The following is a 23,424-nucleotide window of genomic DNA, read 5'->3' on the forward strand; positions in this document are numbered from 1 at the left end:
TGAGAAATCCGGGTTAAATCTGTTTTTTTTCCTTTTGGACATTAATGTGGGAAGGGGCAAATACCGGGACAGAGGGGGAGGGGAGGGTAGAATGGTAAAAGTCTGGGGTTTAGAATAGAAATATTATTGTTTTTTGATTTAATATAAAGAGCAAGGAATTTATGGGAGAGAAATTAGGCCGACCTTAGAGAAACAACTTAATATGTATAATGGGATTTAAAGTAAAAATGGATAAAGGATAAATTATAAGAAAAGATATGAATAATATTTAAGAGATTTGAACAAATAACTTGCTGAGATATTTAATGAAATGGGAAGGTGGCTGGGGGGGGTGGGGGGAAGTCACTGAAAGAGGGTAATGATTGTAAGGGTATGAAACTACAGATATTCTGTTTTGTGTTTTGTGTTTATGATATATGTTTGTGTTTGTTTAAAAAATTTTTGAAAATCCAATAAAAATATTTTTTTTTAAAAAAAAGAACAGTCAGAAGAAAAATGGCTTAAGACCATGGCAGAAACAGACAAGAATGACCACCTTTGCACACATGCACAAGTCTGTGAACCATCACCGTTTCTACAGCCTCCTTTCTATGACCTCTGTGACAGGCAATTTGTAATAGGAACAGAAAAGGATTAATAATTAATACCAGCACCGATGTCTGAAACAGCTCCATGAGGCTGCCTTTCGGAGTATATTTTATTAATGAGCATTAAAAACAATTGCTCTCTTAGTGCGGCAGCCAGCCCAGATGGAGGACGACGAAAGGAGGATGGCAGGGAGGTGGCGGCGGGGTGGGGGTGGGGGACGTGCAACTTTCTCCAAGCTGCATTTTGAAGAAGAGCTGCTCTCACAAGAGATGCAAGAAGGCAAAGGCTGTGATCTAGAGCTGTACGCGGCGGAGAACCTAACGGATCGGTCCGATGTGTTGTTTTCTCATAAGCGACTGAGTTCAGTGGGGCTTTCACCCTTCTGAATGTGTTTAGAATTGCAGTCTCAAGCTTCTACAGTGGGGGGAGTGCCCAATTTGATAGATGAGGCTCTCTGGCTGGATTGCTGCTGATGGCTTGGATCGGACGTTTGCACCCCCCCCCACACAACACAATAGCCTTCTATTCAAGGAAGAGCACCACACACTGACGTGTCCTCTAAGTAGAACAGGTTCGTCCATGAGCAAAGCTCTCCTTTCGTGAACAGTGCCTTGTTGTGTTCATGGAACGGAAACTCAGGACCCAGTGTCTGCAGTAGCACTATTTGACTTCCCTGGCTTATACTTATACCTAGATATACTTATACTTCTCTGGTGTAGGGAAGAATGTGGCTGCATAAATTTCTTCTATCTTTTCCATCACTCTCTGTGTTTGCGTGCGTGCGTGCGTGCGTGTGGTCTACTGGATTTTATTATTGCTTTCACTATGCGTGGGCACACATACACCTGTGCTTAAAGGACAGCTACATATTTTAGGTGCAGGCAACAATGGCACGCCAATTACAAAGCAAATGTGCGGAGGTGTATATTCCTGTTAATGCAACTAAATGTCAGTAAGGTAATTACCATGTGTGACATTTCTGTGACTCTGCTGGACATCATTATACTTTTGTGATTACTTCATTTTCCAACCTAGAGCGGGGTGAGGAGCAGGTATCTTACAAATAGCAATCGGACCATGAAAAAAGGCATCCCAGGGGGTGGGGGTGGGGTGAGGGAATAGCAACAGCTCTATTAAGCAAAACTTAATTGTGTTCATCTTTCTTGACCTTTCCCTCGATTGTAGATAATTGTTGTGTGTTGCAAGGACCAGTATATCTGTCTCATTATTGGTGTTTACTGGGGAAAGATATTGTAATTCAGCATGAAAAGGGAAAGATGAGCAAGTTCAATCATTTCATAGCAAATTTCATTGATGTTTTAATTGCCTAATACATTGTTTGCAAAAATAAAATTGATGAGGAAATAAAATATCCATGCAACTTACATGCAAACTGGAGTTTTGCTTTCCTGCTCAGAATTGTTCCAAACGAATTTGTGACCAAACACTGGTATGTTCCAATATCCTGTTTTTTATGTGGGTTATTGATTGCCAAGCTGCCTCCAAGCAGCCTGTAGTGATAACTCATGGTGAGATCAATATCTGTGCCATTTTGCTTCCACCTTTGAGGGAAAAAAATCAAATTATACTTATAATTTACGGAGGCTATTCAGGTTTCCTTTTTAAATAGTGTGCTGTAGCTTACCTGCAACAATAAAACCATGGTTAAAATATTAGAATATCATACCATATTTCACAGCAGACTGGTTTTTATATCCATCTTGTAAATTCCCCTGTAAATTTTACTGTTTGAAAAATCCTCTCTATTTAATGGTGTATCCTAGGCAAGCATCCAAATGTCTACAAAAAATAATTATAACTTATTCATACATACGAAGTTATACATTCAAATGCAACAGGAGGATGACACAACTACATCCTTTTCTTACTATAAAAGGTACCTAGAAATATTTTACAGTCTTTGCCAGTGATGTAATAAATTTGCTTATAGCAATGATTTCAGAGATATAAATCAGAACAAATTATACTTCAAAGGGCAAGAAGAAAGCAGAAAAGGAATGTTTTTATACCACTAGTTTGAGATTGATAATGTAATAATGATAACACTGTTATTTTAAAACATGATTTGTCTCTGTTAGCCCGTTAGAGAGAAAATGAATCGTGTCTGCAACATATCACAGCTATTTACAAATGCCAAAATAAATTGTGTTTCATAGATAATCATATTTTCCACAAGAACAAAAATGTCCTGTGGATTAACCATTTGTTGTAGCAAAACAGAATTCTCATCACTTATGTAAAATCACATTCCTGGCACTGCCATCATTCACAGACACAATGCTCCAAACAACTATGCATGACCAGTGTAGCTTCTGACCTGGGTATTATTATTTCTGATCATCCTGGTGTCTTCCAACACTATACCAGAGACCACCTCAGTTAGCTCGGTCAGCAAGAGAGTGCTCTGTTGAGCCACAGAGTGGTTGATAGAACAACTGTTTAAGGAAACTGATTAAGGAATCTGGTCCAACATCAAGTGCAGACATGCTAAACCTAGCCCAATATCAAAAGCTTTTCTGGTAGCAGAAATAGTGCTTCTATGGACAATATCAACACCCCACCACACTTGACTCCCCATTCTAATCGGGTGCTGCACAGAGTACTCAGATGGGCACAGCTGATGGACACCCAGATTACTCACCTAAGTCTTGGTAAGAGACAACAGGTCAGCCCCTTCATCCACAACCAAGACATGGATGAGAATGATCTCATTATGGACTGACCTGGCATTCAATAACACCAAACCAAAGGGATCAACAGGTAAGATACCAGAAACTTCTGGAAGAGTAGGAGGGCTGAAATGGGGATATGGATCAAATATCTAGGTCTTTGTCCCAGATGGAGGTCAGCCACTCCACTCCAGGTATAATTTCCTCTGCCTATCACCTCTGAAACTGAGGCATCATCTTCACAACTCCTTGTTACCTGTCCTCCCTGCTAGTATCATCATCCAATGTCACACTATACAAAACAGAGATTAGGGCCACACATAATTAAAAAGGGGCCAGGAATAGGCACATCCCTAGCTTCTATAGACCATTAATGATAACCACACAAATTCTTCCCCATCTCAACCAACTCTCACAGGCACACAGAACTGTAGCCTTCTAGTATTGGTAGCTAAATGACCTGTCATGAAATGTAAGGGAGATCAGATCCCTCCTCCAGCTCTTCCATGTAACTGGAGCCCTGCTCTATTGCAGGTTGGAGCGGTATTAGGATTGGGCATGGTTGGCCACCTGCTGAGAGGCCCCCACTACAGCAGGAAGCTCACTGGTGTTTTTCCTTTTCTGTTAGTGGCAAAAAAAAAAAAAAAAAAAAGAGAGAGAGAGAGACAAGGAGAGGTACACTAAATATGTCTTTCCGAATTCCCCTCCTGAAACCTTGGAATGTCAATGAATGTCTGTAACCTGGTTGTATTAGTTCCGCCATCACTTCTGTTTTACCTGGATTTATTCCACTAGAAACAAACCTGAATTAAATGTTCGCTCCTCACCACTTTTGTAGCTTAGAATGCATTGTTGTCCATAAACATCACTCATGAAGGAAATGGTCTGAGCTGGTCAACAGCGAGTACAAAATTGCTGGGATATATGACCTCATAAAAACCACCACTCTCTAATCTACTGTGAAACTGGAACCCCCACTGATTTATGAATGTTGGAGCATCAAGCAGTCATAAGGTATCTACAGCACATCAGTACAGTAGTACCTCGGGTTAGAAACACTTCAGGTTACAAACACTTCAGGTTACAGATGCCACTAACCTGGAAGTAGTACCTCGGGTTAAGAAATTTACCTCAAGATGAGAACAGAAATTGCACGGCGGCGGCAGTGGGAGGCCCCCATTAGCTAAAATGGTACTTCCGGTTAAGAACGGTTTCAGGTTAAGAACGGACCTCCAGAATGAATTAAGTTCGTAACCAGAGGTACCACTGTATTGTAATAGTTGGCTGCAGTTGCTGATCATTTTGACTCCTCTCCCCATTTATTTCAATATATGTGCAATTAACATGCCCTGGACCCAAAACTTCTTCTCAGTTTTCTAGCTCTGGATGTACTGGTGTTTAATTTGCCAGCTCACTTTAATTTCAGAATCAATCACTGAAATAACTGCTGTCATCATTACATGGGCTCCCAATTAAGGTCTATAATTGTTTCTCAACACAGATGCAAAGTTGTTGGCTTATTCGCGGCAAATGAATTTTTCACAGTGTCCCCCATAATCATTCTAATCACACAGTATGATTATTATTAAACTGTGCATATAGATCAGGGAAGGAGCTCCTGGTTAGGGCCTTTTCTTAATTAATATGTTTCAATCAATGAAGGAAAGCTATTAATGGATGCCTATGATTGCCAGGTGAGGTTTAATCATATCATGCATACTCTGGTGAATTACTTAAGATTAAAAACAAAACAAGAAATGGAAATATTTCAGTTAATTCTTAGCTCAAGAGTAATTCAGTATAGTTTAATTATTTTAGACATGATTTTTAAATGCTAATGTATAGCGTTCTTACTTTTATTTGTGCAAACTGTGCTTTAGAAAGAACATAAACCAGACATGAGGCAACTGGATACTTTGAAAAATTAGAGGGACATTGGCCTAAATCTAGCAGAAAGTCCAGTTTGCGCAGGTTTATAATACAATTTAAAATTAGACAATGAACAATGTTCAGTTTTATTGGAAATAAATGTTTAAAACTGACATTTGATGGACACGTGAGAAGTTTTAGAATTTTTCAGAACCGATCATTGAGAAATGGTTGAATACTACAAACATATGAAATTCTTCTAGGATAACTTTAAAATATGTGGCATCAGAACAATGAAATTTATTTTGGGGTTCTATTAACTGCTACCAAAAGCAAAGCAAAAAAATTGAAAACGATTTCAGAGCATCTAAATGGAGTGTTCCAATAGTTCCAATACAACAAGAATGGTTTAATGCAGTTTAATATCTTGCCACGATGAGCAAATTAACAGAAATGGTACACTTAAGGAAAGATAAACAAAGAACAATTTGAGAACCTTATCATCTCCCTTTATTAAATATATGAAACAAGAACATCAACTAGTATAATTAAAAAGCTTTTCATTACTATTATGACGAATAATTTATGGTATAGAAACAATTATATATATATATATATATATTAGAAGAGATATTTACATTTTAATACATTGCATTAAAGTCACGCATTTAAGGCTTGATGATTTAGAAATAAATTATACATTTGATGAATATTAGAGTGGAATAGGGAATATGCCATTTTTGGTCTTTGTATGTTTATATTTAAACCTTTTTAAAAGCTATTATTATCATGGATACATTCTCTTTTAATAAACTGTTCTGACTCATTTTGAATCTATTGGTGTTCCTCATTTCTGTTATAGAATCCTAAAGTCCCACAAATTTCAGTTTCAAATCCATAGACATGGTTGGTTTAGGCTATGTTTAAAACATATGCTAGGAGGAGTGTTTACTTTCCCCAGAAATTATTATTTATTACAAGTGGGCCCCAACAACAACATGGAATGGTGAACCCCTGGTGTGTTAGGTGTCCCCCCCCCACCTGAGCTTCTGACTATTGGGCTTGATAAAACACAAGTTAATAGCAAAGAAAGGAGTTCCTCCTCTAATTTGGGTCTTACTTCATGAGCCAATTTTGTTTTTTACTTTTTGAACTTTTAAAGGTGTCACCAGAAAGCATGAAATGCATGCAACCGACTGCCTGATATTGCAGGGCAGCTGTAAGTTGCTCGCTCTCAGCACAATTATTCAAACTGCAATAGTTATGTAAGAGTGAACTCCACTGCCGGGTTGTTATATATTGCTCGGATGTAGTTTTTCAGCTTCTGTTGAAATTCCAGTGCTGCTTGGCAACACTGCAGGGTTGTCATAAACCACTCAGAGCCTGACCTGCAGCATTCAGTGTGAACCACAAAGCAGGGTTCTCACTCAGGACCACAGGCAATTCCAATGCATAATGTGAACAACTTCACTGTTGTGAAATTTGTGCCAATATGTTTGGTGGTGGGTTTTGTGTGTGTGTACGCGGGTGGCGCTGTGGGTTAAACCACAGAGTCTAGGACTTGCCTATCAGAAGGTTGGCGGTTTGAATCCCCGCGACGGGGTGAGCTCCCGTTGCTCAGTCCCTGCTCCTGCCAACCTCAGTTCAAAAGCACATCAAAGTGCAAGTAGATAAATAGGTACCGCTCCGGCGGGAAGGTAAACGGCGTTTCCATGCGCTGCTCTGGTTCGCCAGAAGCGGCTTAGTCATGCTGGCCACATGACCCGGAAGCTGTACGCTGGCTCCCTCGGCCAATAAAGCAAGATGAGCGCCGCAACCCCAGAGTCGGCCACGACTGGACCTAATGGTCAGGGGTCCCTTTACCTTTACCTATGTGTTCTAAAATGTTTCACACTAAACAAGAACGGACTATGAAAGAACAAGAATTCCTTGATTTGCTGTTACTCAGTGTTTTTTTCTGGTGGGACGGGGGGCGCATACCCCTAAACATTTTGGGAATCTAAGTTTGGCCTCATTGAGGGGCAGTATTTCAATATGAGTAGGAAAATGAGAGTACCCCTAAACATTTTTTTAGAAGAAAAGAAAGCATTGCTGTTACCTCTTGGTTTGTTTGTTTATTGTGGATAGGTGTAGCGTACTCAGCTACATTAAAGTTTTGGATTTTTCTACTGATTTCTATATCTATACAAGTCCTCACATTTCTATTCCAGGAGAAATTTAAAATAACTTCTCAGTGCAAACCTGGAAACGACCTATTGAGACAATGAGATGGCTATTTCTGTACCCTTTTTATCTCCCTATGTCTCATATCTGCATTGCATGCTGAAGGTGCAAAGTTCAGTCCCCAACATCTTATATTGGGACTGGTGAGGTTGCAGTAAAGGAGGAAATTCCTTGCATTAGGGTTTTTTTTTTTTGAGGATGCCAGTTCCTCTCCCTTGTGCATGGCTATCGCCAGTTTAGCTACAAAATGGCAGACTTTCCCCTGAAGTTTAAATATGGAATATAAAATGTATATACCACCAATACTCTGCATGGTGCTCTACATAGTACAAGAAGACACATCCTTGCCCAGAGAAGCTTGCAATCTAAAATTCAAAAAAGGTGAAAACATAGCAGAGGATGCGTACCAGTAACAAGATCCTAAGATCTTTCCAGGCAACTGCCTCACTGCAGCATTTCATAGCACAAAATTGAAATAGCTTTAAAATCACTCTGATGAGAGATGCTCAGCTTGTTAAACTGAATGGATGGTTGGTATTGAAGAATAAATTGTAGTTTATGCAGTTTTCTCACAAAAAAAATATTATTTTTAGTGATGGATGAGATGAATTGCCTTCCGCTAGATTCAGAATTGGACTTGGGGGAAAGGTGTTTTCTCAAAAAACTGGAAATATACAGATTCTCTTTAACCAAATATCAAATTTTGAAACCCTGCCCCATTTCTGATAATGTTACCAGGTGCACCCATCTATCGCCTCCTATATGTTTCCCGAATTCCCAGTGAACCCTTAAATCAGAATTGGGGGACCTGTGACCCTCCAGATTGTTGTTGGATTCCCACTCATATCAACTCTTAGCCAACTTTGGCACTGGTCAGGGATGATGAAAGATGTAGTCCAGCAAATTCTGGAGGGCCATAGGTCCTCCTTCTCTGCCCTAAACTCTTTCCTAATACCTTTTCCTTACACAGTTACCTGAGGGCGGCAGATCAACAGTGGCCAAGGGCAGTAAAAAAGTGTCTCTCTCGATACCTTCATGCAAGGCTACTTTAATTCATTTACACCTAGAAAGCTGCAAACGGGAATGTGCCCATGACACTACTAGATAATAATAATGGTTACAAAATAAATTTACAGGGTTCCTGGATCTGCACCATGCAACCTTGCCATCATGACTACTGCCCCACTCCACCATCAGGTAAGTTGGGGGCTGAGGCATAGCTGTCAACCTTCCCTTTTTTTGAGGGAAATTCCCTTATTTCAGCACCATCTCCTGCTGCTTCCCGCTGCTATCCCGGATTGTTAGATATCCTGTAGACTGTCTCCGGGATAGGTGAGGCTGCTGATCCCTTATTTTCAAATCCGAAAGTTGACAGCTATGGGCTGAGGAAATGGGATGGCAGGACAAGGAAGGAAGGCTGGCTGGCTTGAGGTGGTTGAGGATGTCAGAATATGAGTACAACGCAGCTGCAAACTAACAGCTCGGTGTTTACATCACATGGTGGAGCTGACCGTGAGACAGGATGTTTCAGGGAGTTCACAGGGCGATTCACAGGGATTTGTTCTTTGTGTAATTTGAGACCTTCCTGTTGCGCATGTGAAGGAAGTCTCTCGCAGTTGCTTGGAGGAGACTGAACTGAACGGACATGTTTTTGTACAGATGTACAGACAGAAATAAACCATAGATGAAACAGACTTTCTGACTTTCTTCTTTCTCCTGCTGGTATGCAAGGAAGGAGAGGGTGTGCATCTTCCACGCAGGGAGATGTCGCCTATCAAGATCTTCCTGGACTGCGAGGATGCCAGCCAGAGTAGATCACTGGCAAACAAGCCCCGGGAGCCTGGAGAGGGGCCAGCCTCTCCCGAGGGGGCTAGTTTTCCAACAGAGGAGACTTAGGCTAAGCACACACTATATGTTTAAAGTATATGAATTCCCCAAAGATACCAGGGAATGATAGTTCACCCTGCACAGTGCCAAGCTTCCAGCATGCTTAACAGTTCCCAAGATTCTTGGTTTGGGGGCGGGGAGTCATGTGATTTATATGTATGGCGTATACACGGCCATTTTGAATCCCAATATGAAACAGGTCCAGACTGAGAAGAAGGGGAACTTTATTTATGTGTAGGTTATAAGGGTCAGTAAAACACAATTAAGCCCAAATCATTAAAACAATTTTAAAATGTGCTAAAATAAACCCCAATACAGCAGGAGAGTACTGCCAGAATGGGAGTCATACATTAAGTCAATATCCCTGAAAAGTCTGCTTGAGTAAGCATGCCAGTTGCACTTCAGGCTGAGTACCTCAACTATGTGATCCCTGCTTTTTGCCCCTTTGTTTTGTGGCACAGAAGAAATCCACCACAATAATAATTTCTCCAATTCGTGGGTGGTGTGGGCATGTGGATTCATACACCCAAATTGGAAGGAAATTTGTTGGTTTTGCATGCAGCAAAATTTGTGACCGGGGCAGGAATGGGAGTTCTTTGAAAATTTTCTTCCCTTCAAAATGCTCTCTGCACCCAAATCCCATTTGTACAATAGGAAAAAAAAAAGACTTCAGCCAGCTAAGTTGACCTGTAATTGTCTTTGGTATGTAGTGAAACAGCAATCAATTAACTTAACATGATGTGGATTGCACCCATAAAGGCCAAGTTTAACTGAGAACAATTTTTTTTTGCAGAGTTCTTATATGTAATAATATATACAGTACTTTATGCTTATAGTTTGTCTTCTGTTTTGTTTTCATTCTAGTCAGCCCTTTTTTTCTGTAGTTTGTTGTACAATGCAAGATTTAATGATTCATTTTTACTTATTCTCTCTGTGCTCACTTCAGTGCCATATTTTTTTGTAGTAAGGTCGTTAAGCATTATGGGTTTTTGAAATGAAGTTGCAAAAAAATTATTACTGCAGTCAATAGGCTTTCCTTAAATGTATAGTATCACCACAGAAAACAAACTTTCATCCTCACTCTGCAAAAACATAGTGGGATGGAACTTCCCAATATAACACTTTCTGCGTATTCTGAGGGATTCTACTGCATGCATGTAAACCTAGTAGGATTAGGAGGTTTTGGCTTTCCCCTCCAAAGTTTAAAATTATGGTGTCAGGGGTTGATGATGGTCAGACCCAATGGCTGCACTGCTCAACTCCTGTACCAGTTGGAAATGAGCACAGCTGAGTTGGAGGTGGAATCAGATAGTAATGGGTGAAGCTGTTGGATACCTAAGCTTCTTCAGCATATAGTGAGGCAGACAGGCTGAGAGAAAAAGTCAGCAGCAGCAGCAGTGATTGTTCCAGACGGAGGCTTCATCTTTCTCTTTGCCTCAATGTCATCAGCAATGGCAGAGGGCCTTCTCAGTAGCCATGCCTGCCCTGTGGAACTCCCTCCCATCAGAAGTCAAGGAAATAAACAACCAGCTGATCTTTAGAAGACATCTGAAGGCACTGTATAGGAAGTTTTTAATGTTTGATGGTATAATTGGTTGGTATTATCGACTGGGGGAACCGATTCAGATAGGCAGGAATTTAAAATATAAAATATAAAATATAAAATATAAAATATAAAATATAAAATATAAAATATAAAATATAAAATATAAAATATAAAATATAAAATATTATAAAATATTATAAAATATTATAAAATATTATAAAATATAAAATAATGGCAGCATGTGAGTCAGTAGGGAGGTATTGAATAGTTGGGCAAAGCTTGGAGTGAGGAAACCACATAGCTTTGATAAAGTGCTTTGAGGTGGTGGGGCAACTTAACTTAGTTAATATTCCCTGGCTTTTGGCAGGGGTCCTAATAGTTAGAAAAGTTCCAGGCTTCCTTGCTAAGGGAATAAGGCATTCACCAGCTTTCCTCTGGAGTAAAGACAGCAGATTTGGGACTCTGAAGGAACCCTGTAGGGCTGGTGCCACTGCTGCCCTGCTCCCCCAATCAATGCCCAGCCCAAACTAAGTGCCAGGCAGGATTCAGGCAGTGCTCTAGGAACACAGAGTTCTGAAGTTGAAAGGAACAGGAGGTGGTACAGCCTTGTCGTTAGCAGCAAAGCCCAGACTTTTCTGGTAATCTCCTACTGTGACACAGTGGGGCAGGCTCAGATCTACCTGGGTCTTCTGCAGTGGAGTGTTGGGAGTCAGAAAAAGCAGTGCCACATCCTTGAGCCCAGAAGGTGGGGCAGTGGTTCTGCAGGTTCATCTTGTGGCAGTTCATCTGGACCTGGGTCTGCGTTCTCTTCCACTTCAGACTCCTGGTCCCTGAGACCTCCTACATTTCTTTTTGGAATTGTTTTCTAATTAGGTTGTGGGTTTGGGCTGGGGACTTGCCACTTGACTTTAAAAAAGATAGCCCAAACCTTTCCCTCCATTTTTTTCATGAAGGTGTACCTGCCCCCCACAGCATTGCTGGAAGAAAAAACCCCCTGAAGCCACATGCCATAAACCCTGTATTTCGCATCTTGGCTTTTTTGACTCATAGCCAATTATACCTGTACTTAAGTTTTAAAGTAAGTTTTTGTTATTTTGTGGAACACCAAAATGGAATTTAAAATAACTTATGAAAATTTAGCTGATGTTGTAAATGGGCCTTGTCATTATCACTTCACTACTGTTAAATGAACATATCAAATAATGCTTTTCTACAGAGAGAGAAACGAAGCTAAAGAGTAAGAGATGAGAGAGAAGGAATGGGGATGATGCATAGAGAGTTTTTGCATGCAGAATTTATGACAGGAATTCCTTGTTCCCATCACAAACGCCTATTGTGATCAAAATTAAGCGGTTCAGCCTTCTTTCTTTTTGTCTGTCACCACATCAATGTTCATTTCTTACATTTTTGCTGCTGAGTCTTCATTTGAAAAATTGTAGAGCCGAGTGATATTCCATTAACCTCTTCTTTGAGTTACCTCAAAATGGTAACAGTTGAAAAACAAAAACCTTACCTGTAGATTGGCAAAGGATGTCCTTTAGCTGTACAGTTCAAAATTACTTCTGGATCTTCAGAACTCACTGAGTAAATGACATCAAATGGCTCTTGAATAAAAATAGGTCCATGCAAAGTTTCTTCATCTGTGAGATGAAACAACAATTGGAAATTAATATTCTTTTACCAGTTAAAGCCCAACTAATGTGGATTCTGTGTTACACCCTTGAGTTCCATTGGCCAATTTTTACCAAGGAAATACTTTCTGCAGAATGTTTCCCCTCATAGCTTTTGATGCACACATTGGGGTGGGACAAAAAGAAATGACTCTTTAACAGCATACAAGCACTTGCCTCATTTTATTATCACAACAGCCCTGTGAGATGTTAGGCTGAAAGATCAAGTACAAGTTGTTTTATGACAGTCATTGACCAATATCAAGATAACCCCTCCAAGCTTCTAAATTCAGTGACTGCACTTTTCTGTTTGAAAGATAATAACTAGCTTCAAAACCATGGATTTGGTAAGGTGCACAGCTGAGAAGAAGAAGAAGAGTTTGGATTTGATATCCCGCCTTTCACTCCCTGTAAGGAGTCTCAAAGCGGCTAACATTCTCCTTTCCCTTCCTCCCCCACAACAAACACTCTGTGAGGTGAGTGGGGCTGAGAGACTTCAAAGAAGTGTGACTAGCCCAAGGTCACCCAGCAGCTGCATGTGGAGGAACAGAGACATGAACCGGGGTCCCCAGATTACGAGACTACCGCTCTTAACCACTACACCACACTGGCTCTCTTATGAAAGCTTATGAATTCTCCCACACTCTGTTCCCTAGACCAGGGGTAGGAAAGCTTAAGCTGGTTTGAATGTGACCCTCCAAACCACTCTGTTTTGCCCTTAGAGGTTGTTCACATGTCACACAGCTCTACTGACCCTGCCTTGCACCCTCCTTGAGTTTTTGCCTGGCTGAAATGTCCTTGAGTTCTCATAATGCTTTTTCCTTCCTTGGATGAAACAGAGAGAGGGGTAAAACTTATATTAATTGTTCCACCCACTTTTCCTCTGAACCTACCCAACACTGCTATGCGACCCCTGGAAAGTTGCCCCAAAGGGAATGTGGTCCTATGGATAAAAAAAAAATTAAAGATCTCTACCCATGCTCTAGTGTCTTTCAATATGCTGCAAAAAAGCATGAATAGGTTGGTATGCTTGGGGCAGAATGGGGATAGATTTACATCTCCTATATGGATATTATGAGAAATCTGTGCCCCCTGCCCCCAGCTGCCTTTAGCCCCAGCATGGTCAATGGTTGGCAAGATGGTCCAACATAATCTGAAGAGCCAGTGTGCCCAATCCCTGCTGTATGGAAAGGTTCTCTTTACAGCTGAGCAGAAGTCTAGGCAGGCAGGCAAGCAAGCAAGCAAGCAAGCAAGCAAGCAGTGTAAGTCTGAACACGATTCAAATATCCAACATTCATGTGCCCTTAATACCACATCACCTCCCTGCTTTCATAACCAAGGTTTTATAAATATATGGCACTCAATGCCCTTTATTTCAAAATCTTACATGGGGAAATTGCCTCCAGCCTATCCTAGATAGTCTCCCGGCAATTTCCTCTTCCCACACAGCAGCAAACATTTCATGTCTGATTGATAATAACACCTCATTTCTTGAAGATTTGTGGGGCTTATTTACATAATGAAGGTGAGGAAAGGCCCTTGTTTGTATCCCTGCTTCATACAGATGGCTCTTACCTCCACCTTGCCCGTATCTTGCTCGAGCAGAAAGATCCTTGAGCAAGTCCTGGAAAGCAAGGCAAGGGGCTTGCTCTGTCAAAATGAGATTGATAGAACCAGCGAATCAGGCAATTATGCCAGCGTAGATTGTCATGACCTTAAAATCTCATGTTAGCAAGCATCCAATTTTGTTTCCTGCATGCATATTTTGAATTCTGTAATCCACACTATAATTTAAAATGTTCAAAAAGCAAACAACCTGTTGTTTTTTCCCTGGGTTTTTCACAAATCCTGTGTCAAATTTCATGGAATTTGTAACTTAATCCTCTCTATATTTACTTTAAAGTAGAACTTACTAATTACATAGGACTTACTCCTAAGAATGTATGCCCAAGACTACAGTCTGACCATAGGCACATAGCTGTAGATCTGAAAGGGGCTTTGGAAGCCATGGCGTTCCACCCTTGCTCAATGAATAATCCTCAGAGCAGGTTGCAGCATCCCTGAGATATACCAATCCAGCCTCTCCTTAAATACCACTAGCGAAGGAAAGCCTACCACATACTCAGGCAGTCAGTTCCACTGCTGAAATACTTCTCCTAAAGCTTAGTCAAAATCTAATTCCTTGCAATTGTGTTTATTGTATGCTTATTCACGAATGAATTCCATTGTGCTCACCTATTTACAAATTCTAAAGACCCAGAGTTCCTCATCTCTCAAAGATTTTTTTTCTACCCTACTAAGAACCACATTCTGCATCCCCAGTTTGCCCCATGGGAAGACTTGCAGCAGTAACTAGGACTTGCCACTTAATCTGTCCACCTTTGGCTTCTCCCAGTTTCTCATTTTTCCTTTCTTAAGTTCAGTTCTCAACATTTCTGTATCACTTTGCAAAGTTGTTATTTTTTTTTAAAAAAGAAGTGTGCATGAAAATGAATCAGCCTTTTTGTGTCATTTTCTCCTTATACACTTTTTGTATGCAAGTTTGCCTAAAATACACATTTTTGCAAAGCACATTTCACCTAATATTTATATTTAATATATGACATTTCCCACTAATATATTCATTTTACACACACCTTGGCCCAGTATTTGCATTTTTGCACATATTACTTGGCTAGAGAACAGCACTGCAAAATCTGGAGGAGTGTGAATTTCAAAAGATACCCATGTTTCAGTTCACATATTAATGTGGAAATTGTAAATTAGGTAAATTCATCTTGATATGTGAACTGTTATTGCTCTGCAAAAATGGGGAAGGAAGAGAGAGAGAGTCCTCTGCTTTCACCACCACATTACAGAAAGCAGATGTTGAAACACCTGTTGCTCATAATTTTGAAACAGGTACAGGTTGAGGAAATTAATGGGTATGACCAAAGGAGTAATCCTAAGTATGGGAGGAGGGCTTAAGTCATGCCAATATAAAGGACACCAGATCCACACTCCATGGAGGAGCAGGGCTACTTTGGGCTGAGTCTAAGTCTGAGTCTTAGACTTGGGCTGAGTCTAAGTCTGAGTCTAAGTCTACTTTGGGCTGGGTCTAAGTATGGCAGAGGGCTTAAATGCTGGTTGAGCCCACAGATCTGCTCCATCCTAATGGCAGTGTGCCTTAGTACCCCGCTGTACTTAACAAGCTCATTATTGGAGGCCTGAGTGCTCCATTTCCAAATACGGTGGCAATTCTTTTCTTTTTTTAACATTACTTGTATCAAATGAAGACTTATATCAGTGAAAGATTGTTCAACACACTTAAAAAAGCTAAAAATTACTTATGTTCTACTATATCTCTAGAGCATTTAATGAGTTCAGAAATTTTAGTGACTAAAAGTTCCGCATTGGAGGATGAAGATTATGAAAAGTTAATTTACCTTTTTATATTTTTTTTGCAACGGAAGTGTCAAAGAAAATATGTGTGAATTTTATGAATGTTTTATGAAAATCTTTGAATTTTCATTCCTTTTGTTCCTTCAAAGAGAGTTTACTTTCAATTGGAGGTGTTTTCATTTTTACTTCTACATACACATAAATCATTAATTAGAAATGAAAAAGTACATTTTAATAATACAATAGTTAAAAAATATAACCCATGTTAATAGCAAACTCATTCTTATGCATTTAGTTTGGTCATATTTTCAGAAAGTCACATTTATGTAGGTGAATGATTATGCCCCTCCTCAAGGGCCCTACAAGCCATAAAGTTGCCAATGTTGTCTTTTTTATACTACATTTCTTATCCTTGTTAAATTTAGCAATCATTTGGTGTACCAAAGCCCATGTGTATAAATCTTGCTACTACAGAACAGAATACTTCTGAAACTCATTTATCTAGTGGCCCTCTGTAGCAACTGATTATTTAACAATGTCCACAATCCATAGAGCTACTGCATTATCTTCTTAAAGAAGAAGCCAGTTAAGAACAAATACTTCATTAACTATTGAAGTATTGAACTGGGGAGAGGGAGCAGGGACCACAATAACTTACTATCTTAGACCTGGATCTGCCTTGCTGTGAGCTACCTCAACTACAGGTATGTGCCTTTTCAAGCAGGAAGTGGGTGACTGTCACTTTGTGTGAGACCAGCTCGATGGTCCAGCAATTACTTCAAATATATCCAAGGACAACAGAAGTTTTCTTAGGTGTCTTCAACAGGATTGCCTTTCCCAAACTGGACAAGAGACATAATGCCCTGTGACAAACTACTTTGGATTCTCTGCCCCATAGTTTTAAAAGTGGCTTGTTGTGTAGTATAAGAAACTAACATTTAAAAAGCATAATGCTAATGGGTGTACACTGCTAGCGTTCTGGGATTGTGAGCTATGATTAATATCCTTTATGGATGATATGGTGGAAGCAATGTGGCCTATGGCCCTGTTTAGTTGTCTTCTTGTATGCAGTAAACATGACAGTCAGGAGCAACTTAACCAGCTGACACTGATGTGTCCCACTGGCCCACCAAGTAACTGGAATGGTTGGCAGGGGCAAACTCAGAAGTGCCTCTTTCAGAACAGGCATAGGTAAACTCCAGCTGTTTTGGGACTACAACTCCCACCATCCCTAGCTAATAGGACCAGTGGTCACGGATGATGGGAGTTGTAGTCCCAAAACATCTGGAGGGCCGAGTTTACCTATGCCTGTTTCAGAGCTTCCTTCCAATGCACAGGGGTCTGTGGGTCAAATGGGCATGGCAATATTGGGCTAGGCTCTTAAGCATAGCAATGCTCCCCCTTCCATGCATTTGGTGGATTTATTTTTTATTTACTTCATATAATTTATGCCTCACTTCATGGTAAGAAACATCAAGGCAGTTTATAAAAAGATAACACTATAAAACCAGGGGAAATTACAATTCATTAAAACATACAAGAAGTTTAAATGTTAAAGCAGATTAAAATTCACATCATGTGTGAGGTGTAGCTCAATAGTAGAGTATCTGCTCTGTTGGCAAAAAGTCCCAGGTTTAACCCTGAGCATCTTTAGGTAGGGCTGAGAACATCACCTGCCTGAAACCACAGAAAGACCCTGTCAGTCAGTGTAGACAATACTAAGCTAGATGGAACAGTGGTGGACTTTAGTGTCTCAAATTTCAGTGGGGCCCTGTGTGACATCATAATCTAGCACCCCACTCCTTCCATTAGTGGCTGCACCTGTTCCAGCCACCTCACCTGCTGCGCTCCCCTAGTCTGGATGGACTAATGATCTGATTTGGCATGAGACATGTTCCAAACAGGGCATTAGATATGTTCTAATGACAGCATTAAATTATATTCAGATTCTCGATGGCAGATTTCTATTAGATAATGCCAGAGAACCCATTTGCGTTGCTAACATCTTCTTTTAAATGTAGAAATCTGCCCATGAACAAACTCTAGATATTCAAACTAGCTTTGTTTCTGAGAAGAGAAGCATTTAACAAAATGCAGTGGGAGACTCATAAAATGTCTGAGTGGCACTTGGCTGAGTAGCCTTAAGGAATATCACTGTGAACGATAACATGCATTAGCTGTTTGGCTAGAATCATCTTAGTTTGACCTGGGGCTTACACTAATATTGGAAACTAGGAGGTGGGATGATGCCTAACAATCATATTTCCCCTCATAATCTCAGAGGATATTGGTAGGATTCTGACTAGGCGCATGAGAGGAGGGTCTAAATCCAGAAGGGCAATAATTGTTGCAGGCCAAGGGTGGGGAGATTATGAAGAGAATATCAAAACATATATACGTTTGTTATACTCATAAAATAAAAACCTATCTAAGGGGAAAAAAGAGAGCTGCCACCATGTAGTATCTCAGATCAGTAACAGGCTGAGATGAACTAGTGGCTGTAAAGATAAAGCATTAAACTTGCCTGAACTGGATGGCATGTTGTAAGTGACATAACAGGCCATAAAATGTAGTAAATCATATATATTTTTAAAATGCTGTCTATTTCCATAAAGTCTCTTTCAGCCCACCAAACTGAGAAAGCTATCGTTAACTGGAATAAGAACCCCCAAGCATTTTCTGATTTATCTTTAACTAATGGGCATGAATAAGGTCTACACTGAATCAAGTTAGGTTGCCACCTTGATTCTGGAAATTGATTTGTAGGCCTTTAACAAATGCGTAACCACCTGAAATACTTTTCTTCCCTCCCTCTCTCACCCAAGAGCAGGATAAGCCCTAGTTTGAAGCTGCCTGGTTTTCCCTTCGGGTCTTCATCTGCTGTACTCCAATCCAGGGAGATGCAGAAAATCACACTAAACATTCATATCAGCTCACTAGAGGTCTAAACACAGACTACTACAATAATTCAATCCTGTAACAAAACAGTCCTAGTCTGCTCCCTGCCTTCTTCTTTTAAAGTAGCAGTACACCCCCCCCCAATTGTGTGTGTGTGTGTGTGTTTCAGCAAAGTAGACACGCCACATGCATCACCAAAAATAAAAATGCATATACTAATTTATATGTATAAGTGCATATTTAGAAATAATTGCTATAATTCAATACTATAGTTGATAGAAAACACTATAGAATGGAACACTCAACCATACCTCCTGTCTGTAATAATACAGTGAACTATACTGCCTCCTTCTGGCAAATCGTGCAGCCAAGCTGGTGTCAAATGTCTTGCTCTGCTTTCCTTTGGACTACATCAGCGAGGCTAAGACCGGGGTATTGTCATCTGGGCAACCCAAGACCTCCCATACACACTGGCCAGGCTTGTACCCTGAGGTGGTCTCAGCAGCCACAGCAGGCGCTGTGATTCTCCAGCAGTTTGACGCCCAGAGGCATACTCCATTGTCTCTTGAGACAGATGGATGCCAACAACAATAATATTGTGGGGGCAGGGTGGGACAAAGGGGTGCACGGCCTGTTCCCTAAGCTGTGGATTCACCCCCTCCCCCTTTTCCTTTTCGAAAATTGCCTTTTTAATTTGTGAAATAAGAGACAATGACAACCACCATTTAAAGAATGGCAACTTGCTTTAAGAACAGGCACAGCTTAAGTACAGGACCTCTTAAAAGTTCGGTGTATAAGGCAGAGCAAGTACCCAACAAAAGCCTCATCATTTGGAAAAGCCTTCAAAAGTCTGCTCACTCAAGACTTTCCCTGATGATTTTTCATTATCACAATCACCCAATAATTACTTAAGTGGTCCTGGAAATACAGCAACAGCCTGTATAGTACACTCAGACACATATACACACAACAGCTGCCAGCACAGCCTCCATAATGTTCCTGGACTTTTAATGGACAGATTTGGAAACCTGATGGACGTCAAACAGTGTATAAAATATAGGAGCATATGGACAAAAGAGGACATCTGCCCATTCTTCAACAGTGGTAGACTCCAAATTAGCAGTAGCTTAAACTATCGTAATTGCACTTCAGACAAACCATGTTTCCTTGTCATCAAAGAAGAGTTTCTTCTCAGCTTCCTTAGGATATAATATAGAATGGGTTCTGCAAATGAAACATTTATTTTAAAGAACACGTTGGGGTTTTTTTAAAAGAAGAAAGCAAAGCAAAGCAAAACACCTGCGTGGAAACTAGAGCTAAGCTGAAAGACTCCCTCCCGCCGAGTCCCACCTCTCTCTTTGACAAGCCAGAAAAAGAACTTTCTCTGAGCATTCTCACTGTTGTTTTTTTAAGAAGCAGCTGTCATTTTCCCTACACAGTGCCCTGGAGTGATGCCAGGTCTGGGACATTGTGGAGGATGCGAAACAGTTACCAGGCTGCCAACACTGCCGGTGCTACTGCTGGTTAGAGTGGCAGCGGGGAGAAACCTCAGGAAAAAAGAAAGAAGCTGTGCAATTGCCACCGCTAAGGGTAGGTCTCACCCCTGAGAAACTGAAAGAGCTTCCCCCCCCTTTCCTGCAAGAAGAGAAATCTGCCCACAGATAGGGTAGAGAATTTGTTTGTTATATGAAACCGTCTTAAACCAATATAAAGATTAACAGAGTGAGGCTAGCATATGGAAAATCGCATTTTGTTTCATAATCATAAATTGTCAGAGGATTTAATTATGTTTATATTCCTTTTTTTTGTTTTTTTGCATAGGCTGCAAATTTTTCTTTTGTATGCAGTTGTGGGAATCAGTTCCAGTTCATTTTGGTTTTCTGCTCCGTTGCTATTATTGGCGCCTACGATACAACAAAAGCAAACGTATGCAGTGCTAAATATACTCATATTCAGGCATTCATATAAACATGACTAACTGGTATGAATATGTATGTTGTACACTCATTCGGCAATGGTCAAGCTGAGCTCAGACAACAATGGATCCCTATGGGTCAGGTTGGATGGGGAATCAGGCAGGCATTAGGAGGAAAACCCACAAAAGCCTGAGACTCACCTCACTGATGGCTGCATCTTCCCAGGAGAAGGTTGGCAACCATCAATGTGTAACTTTCCTGCCTGCCTGATGCCCTACCCTGCACCGATCCTGTGGAGCAGAGGGTTTGATCATCTGGGGTGCTTGTTTAAATAGGCTTTACCCTAATTAAACATTGCTCCCACTTCCTGAACTAACTGGAACTGGATCTGAGGTGGAGCGGGTGGCCCCTGGATTAGCCAAATTTAGGGTAAACAGCAGGGGTGTGAAATTTCCGGCAGGCCAGATGTTGTGGGACTCCAATTAGTCCCAAGGTAATGTGGTCAATGGTCAAGGATGATGGTAGTGTTTATTAACTGCACATTTATAAACCATTTTTGCAGTCAAAAGTTACCAAAGTGGTATACAATACAATGAATTAATATAGAAAACATTACAAACTTGGTACGCATGTCACCATGAGCTCCTTGGAGGAAAAGTGCTGTAAAAATCAAAATAAAACATACATTTTGAAAATAGTTTAAATATAACTTAGAATAATCCTTTTAACATCTGATAGCTCCCTGGAACAAACAGGAGCTATTGCAGATGTGCAAAGTGTAATCATAATTATATGGGGAATATCAGGAAACAATACAATTTTTCAAAACGTAGTCTTAATGAATGGCATCTTTGCAGTTCAGGCAAGCTAGTCCCTATAGTGTAGTTTGCTGATTGAGGGAAGATACAGAACACCAGGAATAGCTTTCTAACATGTTCCATAATTATACGCTTTGTAAAAACATAACAGAAATGGAAGCTTTTACAGCTGCCCACAATGACCTATACGTTACGTAAATAAATACCTGATACACTCTCAATAATTGTTTCTGTTCCCCTCTCCCTGAACAATGTTATCTTTTGAACTTTTGCCCATATTATGAATAAAAATAGAAAATGACCTGTTCAATTGATTGTGTTGTATTTTTTAACAGTCGCCATATAGTAAACATTTACTAATAAAATCTAATAAAGGGAGAAAATGCTACTTGAACATTTTTTTTTATTAAGTGAGTGTAAAGATGACAATATAGCTTTGCAGTGAAATTTCAAGAGCTCATTCTCCTCCATCTCCTTCCCCAGTAGTGGAAGATTACCGAACAAACTAGGTGCTGTGCTGAAAAATTCTCACACTATCCCACCCCCTGCCCCAGCCCGTCACCCCTCCACCGATTAATGGGAAAAGAAATAGCATTAAGAATGATAAAGGAGAAGAGAAAATGTTGGTGAAATTGTCATCGGCAGAGTATTTGCTGACCTTACCTTACCTTTGAGTTGCCCAAGAACTGTTTGTGTCAAGTCTTTCATTCTACAAATCATCTTACCAGCAGTCTGTACTTGGCTGCTTTCCTAGGTGCTTGCCCTTCAATTAAAGCCCATGGGAAGCCTGTGGGGTTTTTTTTTCAGATCAGGAAATGCACACACACCCCATTCTTGGCCACCTTGCCTTGATATGGTACATTTATGAAAGTATATTGGTTAATGTCTATGAATTCTCTCTCTGATATAACTCATCTAAGTGCATCCTGTGCCTGTTTAGCCAGAAATGTGCACTGAGACTAACTCTTGGATAAAAATGCACAGGACTACAGCCTAAAGCTTACATTTGAATTTCACAAAAGTGTTTGATATGAATGTCCAGGAAGATATCAATTTTGCACATCCTCAAGTAAAAGGTGTCATAGATCAGTATCTGGTGATGCAGTGCTGCAGAATTCCACCAGAGGGCTGGAGCCTCTCTCTGATTGGCTACCCAGAGTGGGGTAGAGATGGCACTTTGGGAGGGAGAATAAAAGGAGCAGTTTCTGAGAGAGGGTTCAGAGAGATGGTTTTGAGAGAAGAGAAAGAGTTAGAGAGTTGGTTCTGAGTTGTCCACTCTGAGGAGAATATCTACAGCTAGAGAAAGGAGTCTCTGAACTTAGAAAGACAGTATGCAGTGCCTTGTGAGAGTGCCTTGAAAAACAAGAGTTAACTGGAGGGCTGGGTTTGAGCCAGGAGACTGTGAAGATGCAGCCTACTTGGGTCTCATTTCAGTCAGGAGGGCGTGATCTTCTAGAAAGAAAAGAATCCCAAACCAGAAGAGCGGTGTGGTGATCTCCTGGGTCTGTTATACTGCTAGGAGTACCTCACTTACTAGTATTTGCCTCCTTCTTCTCCTGAGTAGGCTGAGGAAGGAGAAGTCAAGCTCTTAAATGGCTAATGTGTCCCTCACACCTGAAAACTTTGGTACCTCTGGACCTGTGTATACATAACTCAGGAGGACACTTCCTGCATCTGATGAAGAGGAGTGGAGTTCATGAAAGCTCATGCCATAATAAATGTATTAGCCTTTAAGGAGTCACAAGGGTCTTTGTGCTTTCTGCTGCAGCTAAGTGCAGATTCGCACCACATAGTTAAAACACATCCAGCACACATTGAAAGCACATAACACCCCCAAAGAATCCTGGCAACTGCTGTTTCCATTTCACAGAGTTGCAATCCTCAACGCTCTTAACAAACTACAGTTCCTAACACTAGTACTACTCTGGAAATTATTTA

At 40.5% G+C, this 23,424-nt stretch overlaps 1 protein-coding gene across 7 annotated transcripts in view; it reads right to left on the reverse strand.

The window, feature by feature from the left end:
• LOC309336529 (contactin-6-like) overlaps nucleotides 1-23,424 on the reverse strand; it is a 193,849-nt gene that overhangs the window by 113,407 nt on the left and 57,018 nt on the right. For 6 of the 7 annotated variants that reach the window (XR_014154051.1, XR_014154052.1, XM_081852433.1 and 3 more), the window contains exons 3-4: nucleotides 12,317-12,443; nucleotides 1,975-2,150 (exon numbers count right to left, since the gene is read on the reverse strand). Coding sequence is in view for 4 of the 7 variants with exons in the window: in XM_081852433.1 (XP_081708559.1) it covers nucleotides 1,975-2,150; nucleotides 12,317-12,443 (303 nt within the window). In the remaining 3 variants the exon portion in view is untranslated. Of the gene's footprint in view, nucleotides 1-1,974; nucleotides 2,151-12,316; nucleotides 12,444-23,424 lie in introns of those variants that run through there. The other variant, XM_081852435.1, reaches the window with a different exon arrangement.

The sequence above is a fragment of the Podarcis erhardii genome (assembly GCF_964252035.2).
Source record: "Podarcis erhardii genome assembly, chromosome: 2".
NCBI classification, from domain to species: Eukaryota; Metazoa; Chordata; class Lepidosauria; order Squamata; family Lacertidae; genus Podarcis; species Podarcis erhardii.